Source organism: Chlamydomonas reinhardtii, chromosome 2 (assembly GCF_000002595.2).
Source record: "Chlamydomonas reinhardtii strain CC-503 cw92 mt+ chromosome 2, whole genome shotgun sequence".
NCBI lineage: Eukaryota > Viridiplantae > Chlorophyta > Chlorophyceae > Chlamydomonadales > Chlamydomonadaceae > Chlamydomonas > Chlamydomonas reinhardtii.
Genome location: NC_057005.1, coordinates 5,852,991 through 5,880,729, shown reverse-complemented (window position 1 = coordinate 5,880,729; position 27,739 = coordinate 5,852,991). Strand labels below are relative to the sequence as shown.

General features: G+C 60.5%; 3 protein-coding genes across 4 annotated transcripts; 2 read left to right on the top strand and 1 right to left on the bottom strand.

Annotated features, from left to right (window-relative positions):
• The first annotated feature begins 52 nt into the window (after positions 1-52).
• CHLRE_02g111350v5 (uncharacterized protein) lies at positions 53-5,938 on the top strand. Its single transcript, XM_043059890.1, has 14 exons — positions 53-236; positions 567-843; positions 1,022-1,241; positions 1,424-1,632; positions 1,835-2,019; positions 2,194-2,278; positions 2,450-2,512; positions 2,705-2,819; positions 2,971-3,152; positions 3,271-3,412; positions 3,655-3,892; positions 4,075-4,220; positions 4,382-4,559; positions 4,891-5,938. The coding sequence occupies exons 1-14, from the start codon at positions 192-194 to the stop codon at positions 5,008-5,010; spliced, it is 2,205 nt and encodes a 734-aa protein (XP_042927524.1). The 5' UTR covers positions 53-191; the 3' UTR covers positions 5,011-5,938.
• A 10,674-nt stretch (positions 5,939-16,612) lies between these two features.
• On the top strand, positions 16,613-22,327 carry CHLRE_02g111300v5 (uncharacterized protein). Of its 2 annotated transcripts, none has more exons than XM_043059889.1 (9): positions 16,613-16,985; positions 17,139-17,159; positions 17,677-17,709; positions 17,937-17,978; positions 19,203-19,510; positions 19,848-19,979; positions 20,231-20,586; positions 20,911-21,254; positions 21,459-22,327. In XM_043059889.1, the coding sequence occupies exons 1-7, from the start codon at positions 16,967-16,969 to the stop codon at positions 20,573-20,575; spliced, it is 900 nt and encodes a 299-aa protein (XP_042927522.1). In that variant the 5' UTR covers positions 16,613-16,966; the 3' UTR covers positions 20,576-20,586; positions 20,911-21,254; positions 21,459-22,327. Both variants share the same exon structure in this region, with proteins under 2 accessions (XP_042927522.1, XP_042927523.1).
• A 4,267-nt stretch (positions 22,328-26,594) lies between these two features.
• Positions 26,595-27,262, bottom strand: CHLRE_02g111250v5 (uncharacterized protein). Its single transcript, XM_043059887.1, has one exon. It carries the CDS (start codon positions 27,161-27,163, stop codon positions 26,954-26,956), a length of 210 nt encoding a protein of 69 aa, XP_042927521.1. The 5' UTR covers positions 27,164-27,262; the 3' UTR covers positions 26,595-26,953.
• Positions 27,263-27,739: the final 477 nt, after the last annotated feature.

The window sequence follows — 27,739 nt, the reverse complement described above, 5'->3', positions numbered from 1 at the left end:
AACCACGGATTTATTGTTCGATCTGCTGCATTAATCCAAAAGTGACACTTGTGTCGTTCACGCCCTTCGCCACAATTGCCACAATCCTTCAATCAAAAGCTTCCCGCCCACAATCCCTTCAAACATAATAGGATAGTAACTTGAAATAAGACAACAGCAGCGTTCAAGGTGGGCTAAGGAGTAAGGGCGCGATGAAGGCTCGAACCAGTGGCGCCGCGAAGGCCACGCCCACGCAGGTGGGGTGTGAGCCATCGGGTTGGCGCTCTGGGGCCTGGGGTTGGTTGGGCATGGCAGACGTTGGTGGGAGGGCTTTGACAGCACTGCGAAGGAGAGCCGAACACGACTCAAGGTGCTCGGCTGGGGCTCTGGGCGCGTGTGCAACTCCCTGGGATGACCTTTCCCGCCACCCGCCACCCCGCACGCATTGCAACGACCAATCCCAGGCTGCAAAGCCCGACACTAGCGCCTCCGGCACGTCGCCAGACCCCGCCAGCAGCGGCGGCTCCGCGGCTGCGGCCACCGCTGCTTCGCTTGACGCGGGTGTGCTGCTCGATGTAACGGCGCAGATTGCGCAGGGCTCGAAGGCGCGGGATGACCACGAGCAGGACCAGGCTGGCCAAGGGCACGAGCCGAGCGCCAAGCGACAGCGTGTCGCCAAGCCGCCGCTGCCGCCGCGCAGCACCCGTGCGACGCGTGCGAAGCAGGGCAGCGGCGGCAGCGCTGCAGGCTTGAAGGAGGAGCCGGCGGGGCAGGGCGACACGGTCGAGCTGAAGCAGGAGGACCAGGTCGCTGACGGTGGTGGCAGCGGCGGCGGCGCCGGGGCTACCGCTCCTGACCTCGCAGGTTCGTGCGGAGGGACGAGCAAGTGACTCTGCATAGTGTGCGCTCATGCAGCGTAGACATACACGCTGAGCCAAGTGGAACCCGCCCCGCAACACGTAACGGGCACCGGTTGCCTTGTCAGATACGTCTGTGGCTGCCGGGTAACGCTGGTACCCCCCCCCCCAACTGCGTGGTGCAGGTGCTCACGCGTCTGCTGGCGCACCGCCCATGTCTGATTTGGACCGGCAGCGCGCCGAGCTGATGGAGCGCAACAGGCGCATGCTGCTGTCACTGAACCTACCTGGGCTTGTGGCGGAGACGGCAGCGGCAGCGGTGGCGGGTAAAGCGAGCTCTAGCAGCGGCGATGGCGGTGGCGGCGCTGCCAAGAGCAAGCCTAGCCAGCGGGGAGTGGCCAAGCGGTAGGACGATGTTTTGAGGGGTGGCTACGCTGCCTAGGCGCTAGTTGCAGAGCATCTGGCTTGACGCAGGCAAACATACTCTTCCGGAACTGCAGTAAGCTTATAAGCAAATGTTGGATGGGGTCTTGCTGGCATTGGTTATTGCGTCGCGAGGCCAACTACATCGCCATCCCCTCATGCAGTTCACGCGAGGGCGCAGCAGAGCCGGCGCCGCGGCGTGTGTCGCTGCGGCAGCGCGGCGTGTCTGCTGACCCGGCCTTGGCTGCGGGGGTGGATTCGGAGACGCCGGGCGGCGGGCTGGTGCTGGCGGCGGGGCAGCGGGCGCTGGCGGCGGCCACGGGTCGCGCCGGGGCGGAGGAGCCGGAGGAGCCCAAGGGCCGCCACCCGCGGGGTGAGACTGCAGCCCGTTCAGGGGGTGGGGTTGTGGTTCACAGGGGCAGGGCAGGGGTTTTGTTATAGGCACGGGCGCGGTTGGGAGCATGGCACGGCTACTGTGCGGAACTAAGGCAGCTAGGGCTAGCGGCACAGGGCTGTACAGGACCCCAGGAGCCTTACGCATTGCCCTTGCCCGCCGCCCCCTCCCCATGCCACAGGCCGACTGCCGTTCCGCAGCGAGAACGGCAAGCCCGACAGCGACGCCGCCTTCCTGCAGGTGCTGGCAGCCGGTGCGGAGGCAGCCCAGGCAGGCTCCGGGGCTGAGGCCGAGGCGCCGGGGCGGAACGGCGCCGGCGGTGAGGCGGTGTCGAAATTCGGGCTGGTGGAGAAGGATGTGGCCAAGGTGCGGGCGGCTGGAGTTGTTGATGAGGGGCCGCACGTGCCGCACCTGACGGACACCGCCTCTTGCTGTCAGTTGTTATGGAGCGCTCGTATGCCCTGCTGTTGCGCCGCCTTTGCCATGCTGTTGTCTTACGATGACCTTAACCCTATCGTGCCTGCGCGGTGCCCGATGTAGGTGACCAAGGACGGTGTGACTCACCTGGTGTGGCTCCCCAGCGGCGGCGCCGACGAGCGACTGCTGCTGGCGGCGGCGGACAAGGGTGAGTGGCCACGGCTAGGGGCTGGGGCTCGGGGCTGGAGGCGACGACCAGGCTGCGTGAGGCGACAAGAAACATGAGGGTGTGGGGATTGCAGGCGGCATGGCCTTCAAGTGTTGCGATTAGCCTCGTCCCTCTGCCTGCTGCTGATCACTGTATAATGCACATGTGCAGGCGGCCGCGTGTCCATGTGGGACGTTGATGGAGACGAGTCAGGACCAGCGGCAGAGACAGATGGTGAGCGCGAAGGCGCTGCAGAGCCATCGTGACACCAGGAACGCCCCCTGCAAAGAAAGGGTCGCCGGACTTGTGTCTTGTGTTTGCTTGCCGATTGAGGCACGCGCACCGATGGCCTGCAAAGAAAGGGTCGCCGGACTTGTGTCTTGTGTTTGCTTGCCGATTGAGGCACGCGCACCGATGGCCCTGCAGGCGTACTCATGTTTGCGCCGCACGGCGAGTACGTTAGCGGCATGCGGTGGCTGGGCCGGGAGGCGGCGGTGGGCGCCAACCGCCTCGTCACTGCCTCCTACGACGGCTCCCTGCGGTGAGCAGCGCGGCCCTGTGCTCGGAGCCGCCTCCTTGCCCGATTGCAGCTGGTTGCATCCAGGTTGCCAGTATCCACGACTCGAAACCCTACCTGCCCTCCCCACCCACGCTGCCCACGCTGCCCACGCTGCCCCCCCCCCCCCACGTAGCGCATTGGACCTTGGTGACGGCGGCCGCTGGCTGCAGCTGCCGGCGCCCGGCAAGCCCGAGGACGCCGAGTGGTCGGCGCTGGAGGTCGCGGCGGACGGGCGCACTGCCTACCTGGGTGACCCCATGGGCTTCTTCGAGCTGGTGGACTTGAGGGACAAGCCACGACCGGTGGCCGCCAGCGGTGAGGAGCGGGCATGTGCCGCGGTTACACGGGGCTGCGCACTGTAATCCTTGTGGTATCCGGTACTGCCCAATGGTGGGAGAATGGGCTGAGCCCGTGTTGGTCTGCGGGTGTGCAGGCGGCGCGGACGCAAAGGCATCAGGCGCTGTGGAGGCGGAGGGCGCGGCGGCGGCTGATGGCGGCAAGGACCAGTCCAAGCCGCGGGTGCTGGGTGCGGAGGAGCTGGCGGGGCCGGTGGGCAACCTCATGATCTGCAGCAGGTGGGCGCATGTGCGGTGAAGCTGCTGTGCGTGCGACACGTCGGTCTGCACAAAACACGCATTGCTGGCGCGCTTCACTACTCGCCCGTCCAGTGGCTGGCGCCAGTCATGGACTGCTGCGCTGCACGCGAAAGACACTGGTTCTCTGGTCGGCGGGGCTGCGCTCTCGAGCGCCGAACTCCCAACCCCCAACGCAAATCACCCAAACCTCCGACCTGGACCTCGCGCCGGTCGATGCCCAGGAAAATCAACTCGCTGCACCTGGAGCCCTCGGGCGCGCCGCTGCTGGCGACCAGCTGCTCCGACGGCAGTGTGGGTGTGTGGGACATCCGAATGCTGGAGCGGGGCGTTGCGGGCGTGGTGGCTGCGGCCAAGGCAGGCGGCAGCGGCGGGTCCATCGGCGCCAAGACCAAGCCGCTAAGCCTGCTGCAACACGCCAAGAGCTGCCACGCCGCGTACTGGGCACCGAACGGGTCCAAGGTACGGATGGCTGAGGTCGGGAGTTAGGCTGTGCGGTCGTGCGTAGATGGGCTGAGTGCATGGTACGGTGCGATGGACTGCGGGAGGGCAATTATGTACTCTGCGCTGTACAGTCTCGGCCTCGTGTGTACTGTTATCGAACCGTCGTCACTACCACCAACCTGCCTCAATCTCTTTGACAGCGCTTGCTATCCACGTCATATGACGACACTCTGCGGGTGTGGGGCGACCCCACCGCCGCCGGTGCCGCCGCGGACGGCGGCTGCTTCAGCCAGCTCCTGTCCATCTCACACAACAACCAGACTGGGCGCTGGATAACACCGTTCAGGTGTGGGTGGTGATGGGAACAAAGAAACTGCGTGAATGGGTTCGATGTCGTGAGCTTACTGGCGCAGAAAGGAGTTGCAGCGTAATTCCAGTAGCGCACTTCTCTACAACCCCATTACATCATCCAGTCAGAAACCCCTGTTTATATGTCATACATCACAGGGCAGTGTGGAGTGCTGTATCGGACGCGGTATTAGTGGGCTCCATGAAGCGGGGGCTTGATGTCTTCACGGCACCTTCGCCGCCAGCGGCGCACCTGGGAGCCGGCGGCGCCAAGTCGCCAGCCCGCGGCAAGAAGCCACCCGTAGTGGCAGGCTCCGCTGACCCAGCAGGCGGCCAGGTGGGCGCGGGAGCTCGCTCGCAGTTCACGTATTGTTCCACAGTTCTAGTCTTGCATGGACTGCTTTTGAGCATCGCGCGATCGCGTGCAGGTCAGGTTTTCCTACAGACAGCTGCGGGTGACCATGCTCACATGCGGCTGACGCCGCAACGACGTTTCTGTCCAATGGCAAACTCCCCGTGCGCTTCTTCCATCTCTGACTGTCTGTATCGTCTAGTGGCTGGCCTACATCCCATCTGCTGTCCCTTGCCTGTTCCCTTAGCAGCCCGCTCCCTCACCCTTACCTGCACACATCACGACATGTGCCTCCCCCACGCCCACGCCGCCGCAGCTGCTCGCTACGCTGTCCAGTGAGTACATGACAGCCATCCCCAGCCGCGCCGCGCCGCACCCACACCTGCCCGTGGTGGCGGCGGCAACCAGCAGCGGCCGCTGCCACATCTGGCGTTGAGCATACGATGCTGCCTCGGACGGAGGTGGGCAAATGGGTGACTACACTGCGAAGAATTGAAAGTGTGTATTTTGCAGGGGAACATACCCTGTGCGCGCCCGTGTGTGTATTATGTATGCGATGGGACAGACTAAGGGGCAGGTTGGCGTAATCCAGTAGTGTGCAGCGTATTCCCAGACCCCCACAATTACTTCACGACGTCAAGGCAAGAGCGCGCGGTTGGCATTTCAACGCCAGAGATATTGTACCGAGACACAGCTGACTCGCTGGCAGGCAGGTATTTTGCTGACGCGCATTGCTCACGCTCCGGGCGCCTGGTCATGCGACAGCAACACACACACACACACACACACACACACACACACACACACACACACACACACACACACACGCACTCACACACACACACATATGGCGCAACGCCACACTCGTGAAGCAGAGTCGCAGCGCACCTGCAGGCAGGCGACCAGCGGCCACGGATGAGCGCTGAAGAGGACCCAGAGGGAATGCACATACCGTAGAGTGCAGCGGACAGTGGCTGGGCGACAGTGTGACGGGCAGGGGCAAGAACAGGGCCCGGCAAGGCAGGGGAGGGAGCCCGAAATGTACGGCTGAGTGGTGGGCGAGTCGAGCACGAGTGTGAGACAAACACAACCGCATTGTCGGGTCGGAATTAGGAAGGCCGTGACTGTCGTCCGGGGTCAAGCTGAATCTCGCGCCCTATGGAGTATGGACCGAGTACGTTTGTGGTATGTACGTTACAGCGCATAAGCCATCATTGAAATGCGGAGTGTATGTTTGTAGCAGGAACGCTGGGAAATGACATGATGACTAGCCACAGCCAGCCAGAGACTGCGCAGGAGCTTTTGTAGGCTTTGGAAGGTTTCCCACCCAAACATGTGTGTGTTAAAAAAAAACGAAACGAAAGCCCGCCCAATGACGCACGTGTGTGTGTGTGTGTGTGTGTGTGTGTGTGTGTGTGTGTGTGTGTGTGTGTGTGTGTGTGTGTGTGTGTGTGTGTGTGTGTGTGTGTGTGTGACTACGGTTTCCACGGTTATTCTGCCAGATCACGTGAATCGTGTATCTGGTATAACCAACGACAGGGCTCTCAATCGAGGGCTGCCGTGACCTGGCGTTTCCCCGGCAGAGCGCAAACAGCTCTGGAGTCCACAGGGCAACGCACTCCGACCCTTCACCGCGCCAGTAATCCTTGCGGAATTACTACCGGTGTCACAACCTCAGACCCAGCGGGCGAGCTACCTCTTAAAAAACCAGGCGGGCAGACAAAAAACAGCAAACATAACAAAACACGCAGCACGCGACAGCACGCGAAAGCACGACCACAGTGGCTGCGGGGCTGAGTCCTACGACCCGGCAGCCTGCACGCTCGTGATGGAACATGGCAAGGGGCAGGAAAGCGTAGTCCCGATGTGTGTGGCTCCCACCCGTGCCCACATAAATGCGTAGCAAGAAGGGACAAGGCATTGGTGCGTCGTTCGCGCGCTGTTACTGTACCGACGGTAGCTGGCAGGTTGTGTCGATGTTTTGCTGACGCGCATTCCTCACGCTCCGGGCGCCCGGCCAAGGCGATAGCACCACACAGACTCAATGCGACGCCACACCGCGCGGATAGCATAGCCGATGCGCACCTGCAGGCAGTCGACCGGCGTCCACGGATGAGCTGTGTAGACGAGCACTAGCGTAATGCAACGGCGTGCAGCAAAACAATGGCCGGGCGACAGTGTGACAAGCAGGGGCAAGAACAAGGCGAAGCAAAGCAGAAGAGGGGCCCGAATGTGTACGACAATTGTGGCGGGCAGGCCGAATGCGGTGCAACACGCCAACAGCACAACCGGAGGTGAGGAAGCGTTGCTGATGGTGAGGATAGGTGCTGCGACGTTCGGTAGGGGAGCTGTGGCCGCGCACTAGATGGGAGGAAGTTTCCGAGGTGTTGTTTCCGAGGCATTGTTTGTGGCTGATGTTTGTGGCTGATTAAGAAAGAAGCAGAGTTTCGGCTGTGAGCGGCTGGCGAGGAGAGGCGGGGGCTGTTGCGTTTTGGAAGGCGGGCGGAAGGCCGCACACGCCGGGAGTCGGGCAGGCTGTAGATTTCGCTGAAGCTGCGTTTGAGAAGGGAGCCGAAGGGACAGCTGGGGTGGGACAGTTGGTGTGGGACAGCTGGAAGGGACAACTGGAAGGGACTACTGGAAGGGACAGCTGGGAGGGACATCTGGGAGGGGACAGCGGATGTGGGACTGCTGGGGTGGGACAGCTGGGGAGAGGCACGGGACAGCTGGGGAGAGGCACGGGACAGCTGGCATGGGACGCTGGGTGGCTGCAGAGGCTGGCAGCGCTGGGGCTGGTACGTAGGTGGGTACTTGGGTACGCGGCTGGATGGAGCCCGGGCTCACGAAGAGCTCCCCGGTGGCATGACAGGAGGCGGCGTCTTAAAATCATCAGCCCTGCGGCACGGGAGCGCGGAGAGGGGACACGCGCACACACACAGGGCAAAACACAGCCAGGACGAAAAGCCCGCCAAGGAGCCCGCCCACGCAGCCAACACGCGCCCGCCGCAAACAGGCACTCACACGCGCACACACAACCCACAAGACGGCCGAGAAGCCGGCGATCACGCACCGCACGCCCCACACACGGCCGGCGGGACAGCACACTCCCGAAAACCAGCGCCCCTAACGCAAACCCAAGAACCCGACCTGCGCCGAACCGACAAGGAAAAAGCCCACACGCGCGCCAAGCCCCAAACTTAGCACCGACCTGTGTCCCTACCGTACAAACGGGAAACCAGAAGCCCAGCACGGGAACACCGGCACGGCCGTCCCCGCACCGCAGAGCGGTTCAGGGCAGCCGGGACCGGCGCCCCACCCCCAATCACCTACTACAAGCCACCGCACCGCTCGGTACCGCCGCTACCGTCGCCCAGGTCGCCGCTCCACGGCTGTCGTGCTGGCTGAGGCTGACGCTGCTGCGTCACATCTGGGGCTGCTGCTAACAGATGGACATATCGCTGCCGCTGTCAGAGGAGATGGACATGTCGTCGCCTGAGCCGATGTTGTTGTCGCCGTGGCACCAGGCCGCGTGGCCAGCAGGAGGGAAGGGAAGCGGTGGTGCGGGCAGGGCCGGCAGGACGACGGCGGCGGCGACTGGTGGCGCGGGGGCCGGAGGGGGAGGCGGCGGCGGGGCCGCCGGCGGAGGAGGGGGCAGATCCGGGGGCGGCAGGAGGCTGAGGAGCCCGCGTGAGGTCATGGTACCCGGCAGCAGTTGGCGATGCCGACAATAGAAGCGCATGAGGGCCTTGCGGAGGAAGGGGCGCGGGTAGGCGCGCAGATGCAGCCGCCGCAGCGTGCGCCGTGCTGACGTGATGAAGGTGCCGAGGGTGGTGCAGAGCCGCGCAAGGGTGACGAGGGCGCCGATGACAACGTTGAAGCGCACGTGCCGGGGGATGCAGGAGTAGAACGGGGTGAAGCGGGAGACGCCGAGCTGCGCAAACTTGGGGCTGTCGCGTTTGTCGTACGGCTGTAGGTCGTACACGACGTGCCCGTAGATGTTGCTGCTGTGGGGGGTGATGGCGAAGTTGAGGTAAGGCGTGGCGACGCCGGCGGCGGGTGTGGCGCCGGAGGCCGCCAAGGTGAGGTCGGTGGAGTAGATGCCAGGGATGCCGGCAAGCGATTGGGATTGCAGCAGCAGGTGGGGAAGGAAGGGGTTGCAGCAGCCGAGGAGGTCGTCGGTGTACCGCTGGGTGTCTTGGAACGCCAGTAGCACATCAAGGGCGAGGGAAGCTTCCGCGCACAAGGAGCTGGCGGAGGGCATGAAGACGCGGGTGTAGAGTGCGTGCTGCCAGCGCAACTCATCATAGGCAAGGACCAGGTTGGCAACGTACGAAGCGAAGTTGGCGCCCATGGCGACGCCGCGAATTTGCAGGTAGGGCTGGCCGCGGTAGGAGGTGTAGGCATGCGCAAGCAGGGCGCGCAGCACCGTGCGGAGGACGCCGGGCGTCCACATATAGTATCGGCCGTGAGCGTCGAGACCTCGATGCGGATGGGGAGCAGGCGGGGGGCGCCCGCGGCGGGCGGCGGAGGTGGATTTGGGGCTGGCGCGGGCAAGCCATGCGGCTTCGGTAGGCCACTGGGCTTCGGCTGCACGGTTGTACGGGTAGAACTGGAGGCCGGCGGCTCCATCATGCAGGGTGGAGAGGACGAGGGAGAAGAGGTTGACCAAATGCTCGATGCAGGTAGGAATAGGCAGGTTGGTGAAGAGCCGTTCCACGTCATATGTGCACACGGCCTGCAGCCTGCACGACCTCAAGTGTGTGTGTGTGTGTGTGTGTGAAAAAATAGATAAACCTTCATCCTGGGACAGCTCCAACTAACGCCGAACGAAATCGTGCACGGCACCCCCACCCCCCTCAGCCGTACCGGAGCTGCGGTTGGGTGTCGGTAGCTGCCGCGGCTGGGAGCTGGTAGTTGTACGGTGGGCCGGCTGGGAAGCTGCCGAGCCTGGGGGCACGCACACAGGTCGTTGGCATTAGTCGGGTAGCTGCCGCGGCTGGGAGCTGGTAGTTGTACGGTGGGCCGGCTGGGAAGCTGCCGAGCCTGGGGGCACGCACACAGGTCGTTGGCATGAGTCGGGTAGCTGTACGGCTGGGAGCTGGAAGTTGCGCGGGAGACCGGCTGCGAAGCGACATGAGTGCACAGGTGTACGGCGGAGGTCAGGGGGTGGTGGCTGGCGGTTAGCGTGGCGCACGAGTGGGAGCTGGCCAGGGGTCGTAACTTGTTTTGGGGGTAATGTCTAGCTCCAGACAAAAACGGCCGGGTGGCCGCCATCTTTTGTCTGGGCACATGGCGGTTCGGGGGCTTCTCCATAGGAAATCGGACAAAACCCGCCCCGAAACCGGGCCAACAAAGTCTCACCCCAGACATTAGCCCCCGGGAGGAATGTCTAGAAAACGGCCAAAATGGCCAATTAATGTCTGGAGACATTAAGATAGGAGCCCTGGAGCTGGCAGTTGCATGTGGTGGGAAGCTGCGTGTGAGCTGCGTGTAAACTCAGATGGGATGCATGGGGCTGCGCCTTTCCATGAGCTGCATCTGGGCTGCACACGGGATTCACACGGACTGCACTGTAACTGGCGCGGCGGGGCGGCGCCAGCCGGCCCCGCCGCGCTGGGAAGTGGCGTGTGGGATGTGATGGGATGTGATCCAGCCAGGTGAGGACATGGCCGCGTGCGGTGCACTGCGTGCACCGGTGCGGCGCGTCAGTCTTCCTTATCAGAGCTCATACGCGGCTGCGGCTGACCGGCGCGGCGAGGGGTGGCTGGCGCCCCCCTCCCCCCCCCTGCCGCGCAAGGGGGCTGCACTGAAACGGGCGCGGCGGGGGCGGCGCCGCGCTGTGGGGCGAAAGGAGCGAGGCACAGAAACTCAAGGGAAACTCAGCCAAAACTCGGAGGCAACTCGGAGGAAACTCGGCTGAAACTCCGAAGTCGAACAATTGAGGCTGTTCTTAGTCTTTTTGCTCTTGTGAGTAATTAGCGACTAGCGTCAGTTCTTCATCGCCTTGCGAAGCGCGCGGTAAGCGTCGGAGCTCATGTCCTCTTGCAGCTGAGCCGCGGGCAGCCATTCAGCCTTGGGAAATCCTTTAAATCTCACCAAAAACCAGGGGTGCGGGGTGGCCAACTCGGCCCATGTGATCGGTAACGGTCGGCAACCGCCCCCATTTCCCAGTTGCGACCAGGCCCCGGCCCGATTTCTTTGCATAGACCAATAAGGAGTACCCCATAGAAGACCCCTGGCGCGCCGGGCGACTAGTTTACTGGCCTTTGACCGACGTTTGAAATTCACCGAGCAATTCTGCAACCTTTCCCTTTTTGGAGCGCCTGGCGCGCCAGGAACCCTCCATGTAATCATATAGACTAGATGGAGCCATTATCTGGTCGCGGGCGGATCTTAACACTCTGCTTGGCGCTACTGCTGCCGGTGAGACGTCGGCCTCGTGCTAAGTCGCCGGGATAACGGAAATGTCCTACTGGAGCCTGCATAAGTAGGATGGGCTGCGTCTCATAACAATATGTGGTGTCAACGCGACAAAACAAATGCGCATTCGGGTCAGGACACACACGGAAGCTTGCACAACCCCCGAATAGGCATCTCAGATACATATGGTAGCGTATGAGCCAGGCACGCAACATGCAGCGGCGCCAACGCGTATACAACTCTGTGGCGTAGAATTTCAATGCGCGGGATCAGCTGGGGCTGCAGCCCGCGGCTGCCAGGTGCGCCATGTCTGCTGAGAAGGTTAAGAATGAGAGGTCCCAGGGGTCAGGGTCTTCGATACTAGGATATTGGGAGACATGCACGATTGACCTTTACATATTTGCTATCCTCGAAGCGCGACACTTCGAAGTGTGTTTCGCCACGCGTGCCCGCAGGCTTGTTTGCAGGCGCAGCTGGTGGTGCCTCTTGAGCTTCAATAGCACGTGTAGCCTGCTGCTGAGTTGTGGCAAGAGCACGCGCAACACGCCGCACCTGGCGCTGCTCCTGTGCTGCCTCTGCCTGGCGCCCCGCCTGCTACCCTGTAGTCACTTTACGAACCAACAGCATTTCCGACGGGCTATGCAGGCGTCGCTTGCCCTCCATGGCGAACCTATAGCCCTTCTGCCGAGTCACGGTGTAAAAATGTCCTGTGAATAGGTGGCCACCTCCTTGTCGAACAGCTCCGTGCCCTCCAACAATCGTACGCGGTCACCAGGCTTGAACCCCTCACCACGCGCATGTTCTCAGCATGCTGCCCCTGATGCAGCGACAGCATGAAGTCCAACCCTGCAAATGCCTCATCAGAGGGCGGAGCTCCCCCCCACCACGCTAAAAAAGGCATATTTTTGGCCCTGGGTGCCGTGGGTGAGAGCGTGGCAAAGCTCTTCTCGCCAGTGGCGGTGGCCCAGGTGGCCTAACCCCGGAAGATCTATTTCTGGGTGCTACTTTCTGGGTGGTCTGGCACCCCTGACACGGGCTGTTTCAGAGCCGCTCTGTCTCTGGAGGGATCTGCACAGGCCTCTGGAGGGCTTTGGAGGGCTCTGAAGGGCTCTGGAGGGCTCTAAAGCGCTCTGGAGGGCTCTGCAGGGCTCTGGAGGGCTCTAAAGCGCTCTGAAGGGCTCTGAATCGCTCTGCAGGGCTCTGAATCGCTCTGAAGGGCTCTGCAGGGCTCTGAAGGTAACTGACAAGAGAAGGTGGCTCTCCCTTGCAAGGGAAAAGTGGGCTGTGCCGCCACGCCACGTCCTCCGTCTGAGGCCGAAGGTTCCGATACTAGCCTCATCTCCCGGACATAGCCGGGGTCGGTTTGTACAGGCACCGCCCGCCATATGTGCCCAGTCGCGCCCAGCTATCAAGCACTAGTGCAGCAGGTAGCAGGCCAACCAGACAGCAAGGAAAACCTCTCAACACCCCTGCCGCTGCAGCCGATTGCCTGCTACGCCATCCTCGTCAGCACAGGTCGCTAACCAGACAACACCGGCAGGTCTCAACCTGCGCGCCGGCGCCGCTTTGAAGGCGGCGCCGCGCTGTCCTCCTCCACGTGGCCTTGCCCGCCCCCTCTGCTCCGAACATGCGCGCCGCCACTGCCGCTGGGCCCAGGGCCGCCCGTGCCGCCACCACCACCGGGCCCAACGCCGTGGCCGCTGCTGTTGCCGCCGGTAGGCGCGGTGCCACCGCCGCCGCCACCGCCGTCTCCAGGCCCTGCACCGCCGCCACCGCCACCGCCACCGCCACCGCCGCATGCCGCATGTTTGTAGCCGAGTTGGCGTCGCGGCCCTGCAGTTCAACATGCAAACAGGGCGTGTGTCATCCCATGTGTCATCCCGTGTGTCACCCCGTATCATCTCCAAACCGCCCTGTGTCATCCCGTGTCATCCCGTGTCATCCCGTGTCATCATCTCCAAACCGACCTGCCGACCCAAACCTGCCCCAAACCTGCCATCCCACTTACCCACACAGTCCCGCAGTGTTGGCACACTTGGACGTCGCGGGCACGCGAGCCACCAAACGGAATGACAACTTCCAGGCAGAAAGTTTGAAGTTGGCAGCTCTTCCTTTGTGGAATCCGCGTGACAGGGCTGCTTTCCTTGCGACCTCGCGACCTCGCGAAAGTTAAGAAGTCCATGGACTCGCGAGGTCGCTTCTCGCTCCAGCCGAGTTTTCCCTGCCGCCTATTTTTTTACAATAGGGAATAGCAATTTATAATACGTGGCGCTCGCGGTTTGCACCAGTTTGGCACTTTTTGTCAACGCAGGCAGGCAGGCAGGCAGGCAGGCAGGCAGGCAGGCACGGACAGGGGCAATCCTGGGGGGCTTCGCCCCCCCTGGATCGCTTCGCTCAGGGGGCTCAGCCCAAAAAGGCCCCGATGCGACCGCAAGGGCTCCATCCGAAGGGGCAAGGGGCAAGCCAACACGAGCACCGCCTGTGCGCCCGGCCGCCCTGCATGCTTGGCGGGCCAGTACCCTGTTGGCCCACTATCCAGTTGCAAAGGCCGCGGCAACCCACAAGTGCGAGGAGTCCATAAACAAGGGGTGTCAGCTTTGTACAGCTGGAAAATGGGCTGAGCCCCTAGGAATACATGGGCCCCAATAAAGCCATAGGCTGGTTGACTTCTGCAACCAAACGAGCTTCAGGGCCCATGCCGATGCTGCACGGGCTCCGGCTCAGAACTCAGGGGAACACCTGGGCCAGCCCAAGCCACGCGTGTCTGGATCCCACACGCCACCCACGCCAGTCAAGGACTCCCTTGCCGCCAGTCCCTGGCATTTTCTACACCTCAACCTTGCCCCAAGAACTACCCGACGTCCGACACTCCTCGGGCCAGGCGCGGGGCGAGAGCGACCACCCGTAGCATTCAGACCGGCGACAGGCATTTCCTAGCAAGTCGGCGAAAGCTCGCGCTATGGTTCCCCACGCAAATTGCCGTCAACATATTTTGAAGTATAGATGCAATTAACGCGGGCTTGACTTGCTTTTCGCGCGACCTCGCAGAAGTCAATTGTCGATTCTCGCAAGAAGGCACTTCTCGCTCCGCCCGAATTTTCCCTGCCACCTATTTACATGCAATAGGCAATAGCAAATACTAATACGTAGCAGTCGCAGTTTGCGCCAGTATGATACTTTTTGCCGACGCAGGCAGTACCTCTGCGCTGCCATTCCACCCTCTGGCTGTCATAGTCCCCCCTATCCAACGGGACACAGGCAGGCACAGTTTCTCCTCCGTGGGTCTTACAAAGCAGCTGAGCGTGTGAGTCAAGCTCGGGCCTGCGCGCCTCGGGGGACAGCTGCTGTCGGCGGTCGCGCTTGCGCTTTGCGTCAGCCTTGCGGCGGCTCAAGGCAGGCTCGTAGTCCGAGTCCGAGTCGCTACCCGGCATTTAAGTTAAATGTAGCAAATACTAATACGTAGCAAATACTAATACGTAGCAAATACTAATACGCCGCGAAGGCCGCATTCAATAAGTGCGCAACGGCGGGTCCTGGGCTCGGCCCGCCGGCGCCCCGCCCAGCGGCCAGCAGCATTGCATTCTTGAGGATGGCGCAGGCGGTGCAATCTGGATGGGATCTGTGACGCGTCACGACGTACTACGGTACTAGTGGCACGCAGCACACTACTGCACAAACGAGTCGCTGTCGATCACCAGCTTGTCAGTGCCATTTTGGGCTAAGGGGTGAAAGTTGGTGCTGAAAAAGAGGCTTGGTGCTTGTAAACGCCTGCCTGCCTGCAGCACCCACACCCGCTTATCCCTCATACGGCCCATTGTATGTTACAGCTGTGGGTCTGCCTCTGACCCAGGCCCAACACACGGCTGCTGCAGCCTACCAGTCACTTACGGACTGGCGAGAGCGCCCTCAAGCACGCGGCACTCAACACCAAAGCCTACGGCACGGAATTCCCTCCAGAAGCAGGTCTGTCTCGCTGCGCTCGGGGAACTCAGCCCAAAAAACTCCAGAGGAGTTGAGAAATACAACAGAGATGTTGAATGTTTGGCCCCCGTGGGCCTGTGGCGAATGGTGAGGCAGGAGCGAATGAGGATAACAGTGCCGCCGGTTACAACTTTGTTCTGCATCACGGCGGTGGGTCGGCGGCACCGCCGCAGTGCTCAATCTCGCACACCTTATTCCCCCCATAACTTATGGGCACTGTAATTGTTAACACCTTCCATGAGGCACCTACCATTAGGCACCTACCATGAGGCCACAAAGCCCAAGCCCACGCGGGTACCACTCTGGTCATTTGCTGTGTCCAAACTTTGACAGCCTGGTAGACCCAATAGGTATCATCTGACCAGGCCGCCAGCATACCTACGGCTTCGTCTCGTTGTGTAGTATACGGCTACTATGGTGCGGAGCTACGAGGAGGCGACCTGAAAGGCCGTACGGCTGCAGCCGTGCATGGGGTGTGCAGTGGGACACGCAAATATTTTCGTCGTGAAAACTAAAAGCGTGATAGCGTGATGGATAGAGTACGTACAGTGTATGCAGGATACGCAATCGCCACTGTAAAAAGAATAGGCATCAAAAAGTTATGTGCACAATTGTCCGGGGGGGTGCATGCTCCTAGCCAAACCCACACGTTTGGGGGGCTCTGGGAGTCGCCCGAGGCAAATCCTACCGCAGTATTTAGACGCCGCCTTTTTGTAGGTACATAACTTACATCATAAGTGGGCATTAGCGCTCGGCAGAGGACAAAACATGTTGGTCAGGGCTCAAGTCGCGAAATTGACCAGAGCCCATATCTCGCATAGGCGGTATTTTGGGCCTGTATCTAGTGCCGTCGACTAAGGTTCACCGAGAGATGTCATCCGGACTGCGTAGGGCGAATTCCAGTAAGTCCTGGCGAGCGCGACATTTAGCATTTCGACTTCGGCTCCCGCTCGAGTTTGTGCCCGGAAATCATTCAGGGACCTTATTATATGTCACATGATGACATTTCGGCAGTCTAGGGCATTGGACACACGCAGTCCCTAGGGACTTGCCGGAGTGGTACCCGCGTGCCCAAGCCTAGGCGTTCACAGACCGCAAGCACTTACTGGGATACACCAACAGCCCATGTATCCCGCAGCTTGTTAGCACCTCCATAAGCTGCGAGGGGAAGGCACGGATGCCACGTCCAAACCTAGCAATTCGCTCAGCCGTTTTGTTCCCTCATTATATTCTTCAAATATGTAAATGTACTATGTTCATATTATATGAATGGCAAGTTATGGCCGGCATTAAGGGAGGTCTTGACCACGCAGGTCCACGGTAACGCTAGACAACGCTTCTTTCAATATGTTTCCTCCAGGCCACGGCTGATGAGCAGTTGCTTATCTCAACCTTATCGATCGGCGCTAGAATCAAAGAACTATCTTTTTGAGCCGGGCTACGGGAAATCCTTATGATAAGCGAAATCGTTGTTTCTGACAAGTAATTTGCCAAAATCGCGCGAAGGTGCCACGCTATCGAAAAATTGCTCCTGACTTGGCCAAACTGTTGAACCGGGCCCGATGGGCCCATCGCTTAGGCCCCATCTGCCACCGATTTGGGTTGCGGTCGGGTCCGCTTCCTGGTGCTTCCTTGTCCCTTCCAGACAAGTCCTAACCATTCCATGCATTTGCAAACACTGGCTGCAGCATAGATAAGGTTCCATCGAGGTCGCCATGGCCGAGACCGTGTCGTCCGTGAGCAACATTTTAATCGCTCGGCCCTGACTTATACTTAGCGTTATGGCTGTATCCCACCCACTCCTGTCACCTCAAGGACCTTGGCAAAAGGAGGAAGGAGAGAAAGTGGAGGAAGGAGAGAAACTGCAACAGGAACTTAACGACATAGGAGCGGAAATAGCCCGGGTGTCGGCCCAAGCGGAGTCGGCGAAGGATGCCGAGGACAAGCGCTACTTCCGGGAGAAGGAGCTCATGCTACGGAAGAAGGAGCTCATGCTTCTCGAAGCGCGCGGTATGTGTGGAGCCCAAACAAGTTCATCATGTTTATTGTGTGGTTGGCATTTTGTCTAGGTCAAGATCGCGCGCCTGAAACCTGCAGCGGCATGCAACTTGTTATGTTAACGCGTCCCCCGACCGCTCCCATGGCGTGCACCTCCCCCTACAGGCTCGCTGCCGGCTGCTGCTGGTGAGCATCTCTCAGAGGCTTTAGGGTGGGATCGGCACATTGGTAGTTGTTGGGGCTGCGGGTGGGACGTGGCGGTGCCAGACCAGTGCCGGTGAGTGAGAGGCGAGGCCACCATCCTGGTCCGTGTCCTTTCCACGAAACCTTCCTCCAAATAGCTTCAAGCCTTGCGTAATCGAAGTTCTGACCTTCAAGTCCTCCGGGAGCGGATTAGCGGGCATGGGGCAAGGCCCCGGACGCGGAGCGGCATCGGAGACGGGTGCGGGACGAGCCTCAACGATGGTTTGGGTCGGGTTCGGTCGAAGAAATTTGCGGAGAGCCAGGTGACAGGGGATGCGTACCAGGGTAGTTCAAGAGGCTGGCTCCGCCTGGGCACAAAGTCTCAGAGCCTAGGCGAAGCCAGCCATTCGCCGGAGCCTCACGGCCCTCGGGCTCTGGCCTTGTTGGCGGGGCGTGATTCGTTCCGCCCTGGCGATGCTGACTGCCTGCATTGCCTTGTGATCACTTTCACGTTGTGCAGGTGCGGCGGCTGGCCAGGGCACAGCACAAGCTGGTAAGTGGGACGATGCGCACAGGGTAGCGGATGATCACGACACGGCGCGGCTCAGAGGGTGGCCGCTGGACGGGGGTGGTGCACAGTGAGGTTGGGTGTGCACGCTGTCCCTCCCCGTTCACCAGCCTGCATCGTGCACGTGCAGCGCCGTTCCAACCTGCGCATGCCTTTTGTTCATATCTTCACTTAGTTTGCATCTGTGGTTCGGTCGCTTTCATGTGATGCAGGCGCGGCGACTGGCTTGGGCGTAGGGAGCGCGCCAGGGGACGGTGAGTTTGTATTCTGGCCTCGGGTCTAGGCGCCGCGCCTTAGCACCAGCCTTAGCATCCTATGGGCGGGCCATCGCGAAGAGCACGGCATAGTACGCTGGCCGTCGCGGGGATCCACCTCGGCCACTGAAGGGCACAGCTGCCCTATGATTAGACTGAAAGCGCATTGGGGTACTGTAGTGTTAGTCTGCAATCTTCAACTGCTATCTTGATGTATCCTTTCTGCTTACCCACTGGCTCATTAATACGTCAGTACAGGTAGACCGGGGTATTATCGTATGTTTTTAGAGCATGGTACCGACCCATGGTGCCGACCCAAGAGCATGTTGGTCATGTAAACCGGGTCATACGACCATAGGGATATATGGAAGAGGTTGGCACAGTGGGGGGGGGCGCGCTAGCAACATAGCACATGTGCGTGGGTCCGCGCGCAGGGGGTCCATTACGCCACTTTCTGGAAAACCGGGGTATTATCGTATGGACTCGGAACAGCTCCCAAATGCCCGCCGCTGACTGCGCCCGCCGGCGCACATGCTTCCAATACAATATATGGCATGTCTGCGAGCTCTGGTCGTTGAGCCGACGGCCGTGTGCTGCTTCGAGCTGCGATCCCCCGCCTGCGAACCGTGCCGGCCGTGCACGCAGCCGCTTTTGCGCTGCACCATAATTTTGTATTCATAAACATATACCGAAAGCCTCGTAAACGCTTACATTTTATCTTTCAGGTCCACGGCAAGTGCATTTCGAGAGACATTGAACGTCGCAACGCAGCAAGCTTGTTGAACTCCCTGAGCTGCTATGTATTACCAATGTAACATATACATGATTATTATTGCGCATTTTGGCGACGTTTTTGGGGCTACCTCGGTCGCGGACATGTCGACCACCGCGGCCACGCATGTCCAAAACCCGTGGGTGCTAACCTAGTGCCGGACCCCCCGTTTATCCCCTCAGTAATTGCGAACACGGTGCATAAACCTTAAGTCCGGGGGCATAGCCTGAAATCGTATGAAACTAGTGAGCACTGGCCTCAATACGGTAATCCCCCGGGTACGATAATACCCCGGTCTATCTGTGTAGGAACTGCTCTTCCACACGCTCTTCCTTGGGGCTTCTAGTAAGCGCTATTACCTCTCATGCCTTCAGCTCTGTGCATGGTGTGAACGCACATAGATTGTACGCCAATCACTAAACATGTGTTTGCTCCGGAATAAACACCTGCAGTTGTTCTCGAGCGGCTGGAGCAGCTCAAGCTGGAGCTTGGGGAGCAGGCCAAGCAGCTCAAGCTGGAGCTTGGGGAGATCCGGGAGGAAATCAGGGACCAGAGCCAGTTCGTACGAGTCCTGATGCAGGGCGAGTTCACAGCGACATCCAGCAAGGACAGCACGCCCTACCGCGAGAATGCCTTCAGGTACTACGGCTACAGCGCCAGCCCCAAGACCGTGCAGTGCATGGTGACCGGAGAGCACATGCCAATCGCCAGTATCAAGGCGGGGCATATCTTCCGTCAGGGCTGGAACCGGGGTTTCCTGGTAAGTCTGGTTGGCTGCGGTGTGGATTTGCATACTATCTTATTAATTGTGCCCGGAGTGGGCTAACACATGAGCATGCTACCAACCAGACTGGGTCTCTTCCACCCGGCCCTGTCCTTGGGCCGCTTCGCATCCACTTTATAGTTGCTTACTGAATCCCCTTCCCCCCGCCGCGCTTCAGAGTTTGTATCCTCTTGCTGTTGCGCGTATGGGTCCGGGTGACGCTTGTTATCAATCTTGAGCCAGTCCTTTCCTCAACAGTCTATGTGATTAGAGCTGCTCACACACGCACACACACCAAAACAAGAAATCCTCCATTTACTCCTATGCTGTGCAGCCGCTGCTGGGCGTCACCTCCGTGCACGACCCGCGCAACATCATCCTGGTCCGCACGGAAGTGGAGACCGCTTTCGACCGGTTTGAACTGGCCATCATTCCCCAGAACGAGAACGGCGTTGAGTGTTATCAGGTGCGCAAGAATGCTGGTTCCGGGGCAGGTGAGGGGTGGGTAGTCAATTCGCCGCATTGCAGCAGTCCCTCCAGAAATGTGGAGCTGTCATTGAAGAGTATGATGCCCCCGGATCAGCCCCTTCAAACTAATGGCTACTCATCATTCTCTCAGGGGAGCGCACTCGGATGGCTTCGAGGAATCGTGTCTTGATGGCTTGCAAAAGGGCCATATTCCGCACTTGAAAGTTGTGCGATCCCTTGATAATGCAGATCTACGTGCTGAAGGAGTCGTTGCTGCTGAACCCGCGGGAACAGTTCATTGGAACGGGCGACACCGCCAAGTCGGATACCCACAAGTGGAAGGACGTGCACACAAAGTACCTGCACGTGGCAGGCGACAACCTGCCCGCCCGCCGCCTGCTGGCATTTCACGCACACCACGCAATCAAGCACGCTGTGAGCGCCGGCTGGCAGAAGCCTGGCGAAGTCATAGTGTCGCAGGCGGGCTGGGTCTCGCCTGGGTATGACCGCGAGTTGATGCGCAAGTATCTGGAAGGAGCTGTGACATCAGAAGGCCTGCTGATAGCAGCCAGCGAGGACAACCAGTCGCAGTAGGTAGCAGCAAGGTAAGAGGTAGTAGTCGCTGGAGGCAGGAGGACTCGTTACGAAGCTAGGGGCGTGAGTTGTGTCGTCACCCCGGAGCTTTTGGTGAATGGACATGCGAGCACGCTGGCCGTCACGGGATCCACCTATAGTATGTGATTGAGCTACCGTGAAGAGCGCGCGAACACTCCTGCCGCTGGGATCCACCTGTGCTGCTGTGGGATCCACCCGTGACCCTGTACACGCAGCAGCTGCGCGGGACAATCCAACGCACATTGGGGTAGTCGTTTGCCCGCGACCTTGACGCTGCATTCGCACTGGGATCCGTTGTGCCTCCCCTGCTGCAGGCTCGCTGCCGCCGGCTGCTGCTGGTGAGCATGGTGAAGATCGGCGTGCAGTTAAGGGGACAGGCCGCAGAGCGGGGCCATCGCGCACTGGGCCGGTTGGGTAGAGGGTGACGCAGAGCAGTGTCACTCAGTGGGATGAGGGGCCACTATCACCATGCCAAGATCAAGTATTGCCGTGCCCTGGTTGACTGGGTGTTGAAGTTGCGCCCCGGCAAGCCGCTCCGGGTGATGGCTGTGACTCTGTCGGTACCATCCGTGCGTTACCTTGCACTATTCCCCCCCCGTGCTGCTGTTCGTGGGGCGCTCGGCGCCGCAGCTGCTCTCCAGCGCTGCAGACGGGGCCGGTAAGCGTATAGCATGCGCCTGCACCTGCACCTCCGTGTGCGGGGTTAATATTAGGCGTGCTCGTTACGCAGGAGGAGAGGCGTGCGTGGTTTGAGTTGGGCAGGAGGAGTCCGGGGGAAGGCGCATGTGGGTACAGAACCTCATCCTACAGTTTCCCGCTGCCTGCGACCGACCTGCATTGCCTCACGCCACTTCACCTGCAGGCAGCGCCGCTGCTCCACCGTCAATCGTGCTTCTCCGTCCATGGTCCGCTTCTGTTCGTCCTGCAGACCGCGGACCTGCTGTCAAGGAGGGGCCTCGAAGGCTGCAGTCGGCTGTGACGGTGCTAGCTTGCGCAGCTGAGCGAAGTGCCGGCGACAGTGGCATTGCGCAATGTGACGTGGTGGAGAACGAGCAAGAGTCCAGGAGGGTCATGTGCACGGGCTGGGGCTGGGGCGGCTGGGAAGGCAATACTTGGCAGTGAACCGGCGAGACGAGTGGATGCTGTCGTTGCCGAGGAGAGGCCAAGAAGGCGCGCGGGCGCCTGGCAGTGGTTTACGGCAAGGACTACCAAGCATGACCGCGAGCAGCTCGCTCCAGGACGCGGACTTGCAGCTAGCTGCTGCTGTTGCCCGAGCGAGCAATTAGTGTGCGTGGTCCAGCATGGGCAAGTTGAGCGAGCGGGTCTGCGGCGCGATGGTGTTAATGGTGATGGTATCCCCGCTGGGCTGCTGAGCCCTGCAGGGATGGAGTGCGAGTTGCACCAGTACGTGTGGGCTGCGAGCTTATGCAGCGATAAGGCTGGGGGGGGGGTACTGGGCCGTGTTTTGTGTTGCATGTGATGTGAGGTGTGTGCGAGTCTGTTCTGTGCGAGCTGTCTCTACGCCACCTGCCACTGAGTAGCTAAACGGAGGTGGTTCTCTTTCATCGCGGTCGGCCCTGCTTCTGGAGGGAATTCCGTGCCGTAGGCTTTGGTGTTGAGTGCCGCGTGCTTGAGGGCGCTCTCGCCAGTCCGTAAGTGACTGGTAGGCTGCAGCAGCCGTGTGTTGGGCCTGGGTCAGAGGCAGACCCACAGCTGTAACATACAATGGGCCGTATGAGGGATAAGCGGGTGTGGGTGCTGCAGGCAGGCAGGCGTTTACAAGCACCAAGCCTCTTTTTCAGCACCAACTTTCACCCCTTAGCCCAAAATGGCACTGACAAGCTGGTGATCGACAGCGACTCGTTTGTGCAGTAGTGTGCTGCGTGCCACTAGTACCGTAGTACGTCGTGACGCGTCACAGATCCCATCCAGATTGCACCGCCTGCGCCATCCTCAAGAATGCAATGCTGCTGGCCGCTGGGCGGGGCGCCGGCGGGCCGAGCCCAGAACCCGCCGTTGCGCACTTATTGAATGCGGCCTTCGCGGCGGCGCGTTGCCATTTGGCAGCAGCGCTGCTGGGCCCCGACGGCTGCCGCTGCAAGTGTGGCACCAAGGCCGCCGGGTACAGGCATGGCATGTGCGGCGCGTGTTACGAATGGGAGCGCCGGTGCAAGTAGAGCGCAACTGTGTGTGTGAAGTGCTGTCGTTTTGAGGGCCCACGGGACGAGGCACGTTAACTGACTCGGATGTGGCATTGCTCCGATGGCGGCTGTTGTTGTGAGGGCGCTCGGATGCGACCTGGCTGCCGTACAAGCGAGCAGAGCGACCGGTGAAGCCACTCGGGCCTACGTGCCCTCGCGCCCATGCACCCACTGCATGGTGCACTGTACCACTTCACACGCCTTGCCAGCGCTGGAATGGGAACTTCCCGGTGCTCACTTGTGTGCTGGCTCAGCCCGTGTTCTGCTTCGGCGCGCAGGCCGCTTGCGTGCCGGACTCAAGCCCTCCCCTTCAGAGCCCTCAGAGCCCTTCAGAGGCCTGTGCAGATCCCTCCAGAGGCTGAGCGGCTCTGAAACAACCTTTGTTAAAAATGCCAGACCATCCTTAAAGGATGCGGATTACAATTGAAGGGACAACCCGACAAGCGGGGGCACGCCGTACCCACGCCGCGAAGGGCCATCTGCGACCCAGAGAAACAACACCCGCCCCCTGGTTGGCTGCCGACCTTCATAGTGTTACGCACATGAGTCGAAGCCAAGCCGAAGCCCGCCAAAGCCCCACCGCCACGTAACACCCCTCATCTCGTTTAGGTCTTTTGGCGGCAGCACCAACGCACAACAAGGCGCGACAGGCCAGAGGTCTGCCGACATCCCCATCAAACGCAAGCACCACACATTTTCTCGACGGCGTCACAGACGCGCAATGCCTTGGCCCGGAGGCCCATGTCCTGAAACGTCCTTAAAGCAGCAGGATGCCGCTTCCGAGCTCTGGCAGCCTGCGAGCAGCTCACGCGGGCAGAGGGGTGGTATGGGGTATAGGATTGGTCCCGCCGCCGGTCACCCCTCCGTGGATTGGATTGGCCAGAGTAGGATTGGACCCAGCACTTGAGGATTGGGTTTGACCGGCCAGGGATTGGAATACCACTTTTGGGGATTGGGTTTGTTCGGGTGAGGATTGGTGTTGGCACTTGAGGATTGGGATAGGGCAGGTGAGGATTGCTTTGCGCACTTTCGGATTCGGATAGGACAGTTGGGTTTTGGTCCTTGCAGACTGTCCCGGGCTGTCCTGACACCGCTGCAATGCTGATTCGGGTCGGTCCTTAGGGTTTCGACGCGGGTACCACTCCAGGGGTCAAGGGCGGGATCGCGAGGTCTATGCCCAGATTATCGCCCCGACCATTGAATTGGCGTCCTATACATATAATAAGGTCCCTGGATGGTGCTCGGGCATAATTTCGAGCGAGAGCTCAAGTGGAAATGCTAATTGTCGCGCTCGCCAGGACCCCGCCAACTTAGCCTGAAGCTATCTTGTTTACATATATACTAGAAATTACATTGGCGGCAATTGATTCAGGCCCCAAACAGCGCATATGTGAGATATGGGCTTGGGTCAATTTCGCGACTTGAGCCCCGATAAGCATAATTTGGACGTTTGCCGACCACTTCTGGCTAATCATGATGTTGGTTATGTACCTATTTAAAGGCGGTGTCTAATCTGTGCGGTAGGATTTGCCCCGGGGCAACGTCCAAGGGCCGCCACGCGTGCGGGTTTGGCTGGGAAAACGCACCCCCGGACGGCAACCCAGTTTCACCAGGGTCGAGGGAAAAGGGTCGAGAAAAGGGTCAGCACCCTTGTACGAGTTATTGCTCATAGTGAAAAGGCCCGTGGAAGAAGGGGCTCCCCTAGACCCCATCCAGCCGCCTGGTGGTACCCGCGTGGAGCAGCTGCATAAGGACCTGAGCCTGAGGCGATGAATTGAAGGAGCGCACGGCTTACCCCCCACCGTTAACTGTCCCAGTAAGTACGATAATGTTTACAGCTGGCTATGCGCCAGCGCCTACGAATGGCCATTTCTCGGTTTTACTAGAGTTCTGCGTGTATGCGCCCTGCCCCCCAGCGCCCGTCGTGCACTCGCGCGATTCCCACCCCCGCCGGAGCCCAACTGTCAACCGTGTGAAAGCGTTTGCACCCAGAGGCAGCTTATGGCACAGGGGCAGCCCCATGCGTCTCTCTGAGCTTACACGCAGCTCACACACGCAGCTTCCCAGACGGCGCACGACTATGCACTGCCACTCGCGCGCCGCGCCAACCACCAGCCTCTGCCGTGCTCCGCCGTGCTCAGACGCAGCTTCCCACACGCGTGCGCGCTCAACTGCCAGCTCCCACTCGCGCGCCTGTCGACTAGCGCCAACTGCCCGTGTGCGTCACTACATACAGGTAGCTTCCGAGCCGGCCGCCATACAACTACCTGCTCACACTCGCGCAGCTGCCGACTGCCACGCTACCTCCTGTACGGCTGAGGGGGGTTGGGGTGCCGTACACGAGTTAGTTGGGGGTTAGTCGGAGCTGTCCCAGGATGAAGGTTTATCTACCGTACTGCCACGCTCAATTGGTGACACCAATTTGGTGAAAATCACCAATTTGGTAGCAGGGAACATTGTCGACTAGGATTTGCCAGAGCCCGTCACCAATGCCTGTGCACTCTGAATCCAAGTCGGGCGAAAACACGCAAACAGGCTGCTTTGGCTAGTGACGCTATTCCTATACTAAGCAATAGTGTACGCACAATGCTCAGTGTAGCCCCCAAAGGCCCTAAGCAGCTTAAGCTGTGGGACATTGGCTGGATAGCGCCTGACTGCGCCTGCAAGCGCGGGGCTTGTGTTGCAGCTGCCGGGGCCGGAGACGCTGGGTACGATTTGGGGGGTCCCATCACCAATTCTGTGACACGGGTGTACTTCGGCCTGGCTTCTGCCAGAGCCCATCACCAAAATCTGTGTCAGACTGTTTAATTCCAACGCGATTTCTTCCTGTCACCAATTATAAAATCACCAATTGAGCGTGGCAATACGGTATTTTTTTTGTGTGTGTGTGTGTGTGTCGCATGCACTCGCCTGCCGTGACAGTGTGCCCTGGTGTGCCTTGACCCTCGTCGCCTCGTGCCCTGTGTAACTTGCCCAACACATTTACATCTGCACCTGGCAGCAGGGTCCCACCGCCTCTTACCCCTGCCACCTCCCGTTCGGAGACTGCGTTGGGAGGGAGCTCGCAGCAGCGCGGGTTTTGCGTGTCGGCCAAATGCTGACCTTGCTCGGGATGATGTGCCCTCATGGCGCAGGCAACGGCCGCGCTGCTGGCGGGGTGCCACCAAGGAAGAGGTTAGAGGTGGCGGCGAAATCCCGCAGCCTGCCGCGTTCGGCAATGGAGGCGGAGGCGGCTAGGGCAAGCAAGGGCCTTGGCCAGGGCTTGCATCTTAAGGGAACGGCAAGAAACGCCCCCAGAGGCAGGCCATCGGGCGAGAAAGATTGGGCATTTCCGCGGGCGCATTCTCGCCGCGTGGGGCTGCATATGGTCGTCGAATGTCGCCAACTACCCCTTCCCGGCAGGGGGGCGCTAAATACGGTGGCGGAGTGACAGGCGCTGGAGTGGATGGCTCGGTGGGGCTGGGGGCTCCGGCGGGCAAGGATCGGCACAGCGACACAGCGACATTGGGCGGGGGGCAGGAGTGTGGAATCGGAAGCAGGCTCAGGGCAATGCGCTGCGTGCGGCCAGCCTTCGAACAGGGAGACCCAACCTCCCCCAACCCGGGGTGCACGCAAGGGTACACGTCATCGTTGCGTGACTGTCCACCGGGTGAAAGACCACGGCGCCGCTGTGGGGGGTGGAGCGGCGGGGAACAGGGGCGGCCACAGTGGAACAGGGTTGGCCAAAACCTTAGATAGCCGCGCGGACCAAAGCCTTAGATAAGCTTATCTATGCTTATCTATGCTTATTTAAGTTAGGCAGGCCCACCTTACACGGGGGGTGTCCCAAGGAGAAGTGGGTCATGGGCTGAGCCGTTTTTGCTGCTAAGTAGTCTAATGCGTTGCTCTCTCCGTCCCCTTCTGTAATCAACAGTCCGAAAGCCTGTGCTGCCCGACCCACTGCACTCCAGCCCCTGACGGTCCCCAAACCCATGCACGTCAATGCCGCCGCAGCCGCTCTCAGCCTCATTCGACTCCCCATATGGGGCCCCATGCACCCCACGCAGTCTACGTCAAGCCCCCATATATAATGAAAGAATGCGTGAATGCTCAAGCTGGCTCAGCTTCCTCTCCGCTGCAGCCTCCTGTCCGTGCTCCGCTGCGGCGGCCGCTTTGTTCACTCCACGAGCGGCTCCGTCTCCGTAATGTACGGCATGCCCTCTGCCGTCAGCTGCAGGCGCGGCTGCGCCGCCTGCTGCGCCGCCGCCGCCGCCCCCAGCTCCTCCTCCTCCTCCTCGCACTGCTGCAGGATCAGCTCCTCGTCGCTGGCTTCAAGGCCCGCGGCGAGGATCTTGCTGGGGCCTGGCACGTGGGCGGCGTACCGCATGTATGGCCCCAGTCTAAACCTTGGGTAAGATTAGATAAGCTTATATAATGCTATATACCGCAGCAACATTAGTTTGACCGTGCGTTGACTATGGTCGTCGGGGGGCCTCTGTCTAATGTCTAAGTTATATATAAGCTATATAAGCATATCCTTAGTTATCTAAATCTAAGGCCCTGCCAACCCTGCAGTGGAACTGGCGGCGCTGGTGTTGGTGTTGGTGGGGGTGTTGGCACTGGTGGGGGTGCGGGTGGGGGTCGTGGCGGGCCGAGGTCAGGTTCGGGTCAGGTTTGTGTCAGGTTTGGGATGGCAGGTTTGGGGCAGGCTTGGGTCAGGGCTGGGGCAGGTTTGGGGTGGCATGCAGGAATGGCAGGTTTGGGGTGGCATGCAGGAATGGCAGGTTTGGGTCAGGCACAACAACAACAACAACTGCCCCCCTTGCCCCCCCCGCCCCCATGCAGGCTGTACTGCGGCGGCTGCTGAGCCGGCAAGCATGTGTGTTGGTGGCTGTGGGCCATGCGTGCTAGACAGGTGGTGCGGAATAGCGCGGCAGCTGTGGAGAATTCTTCGCTCCTGCGC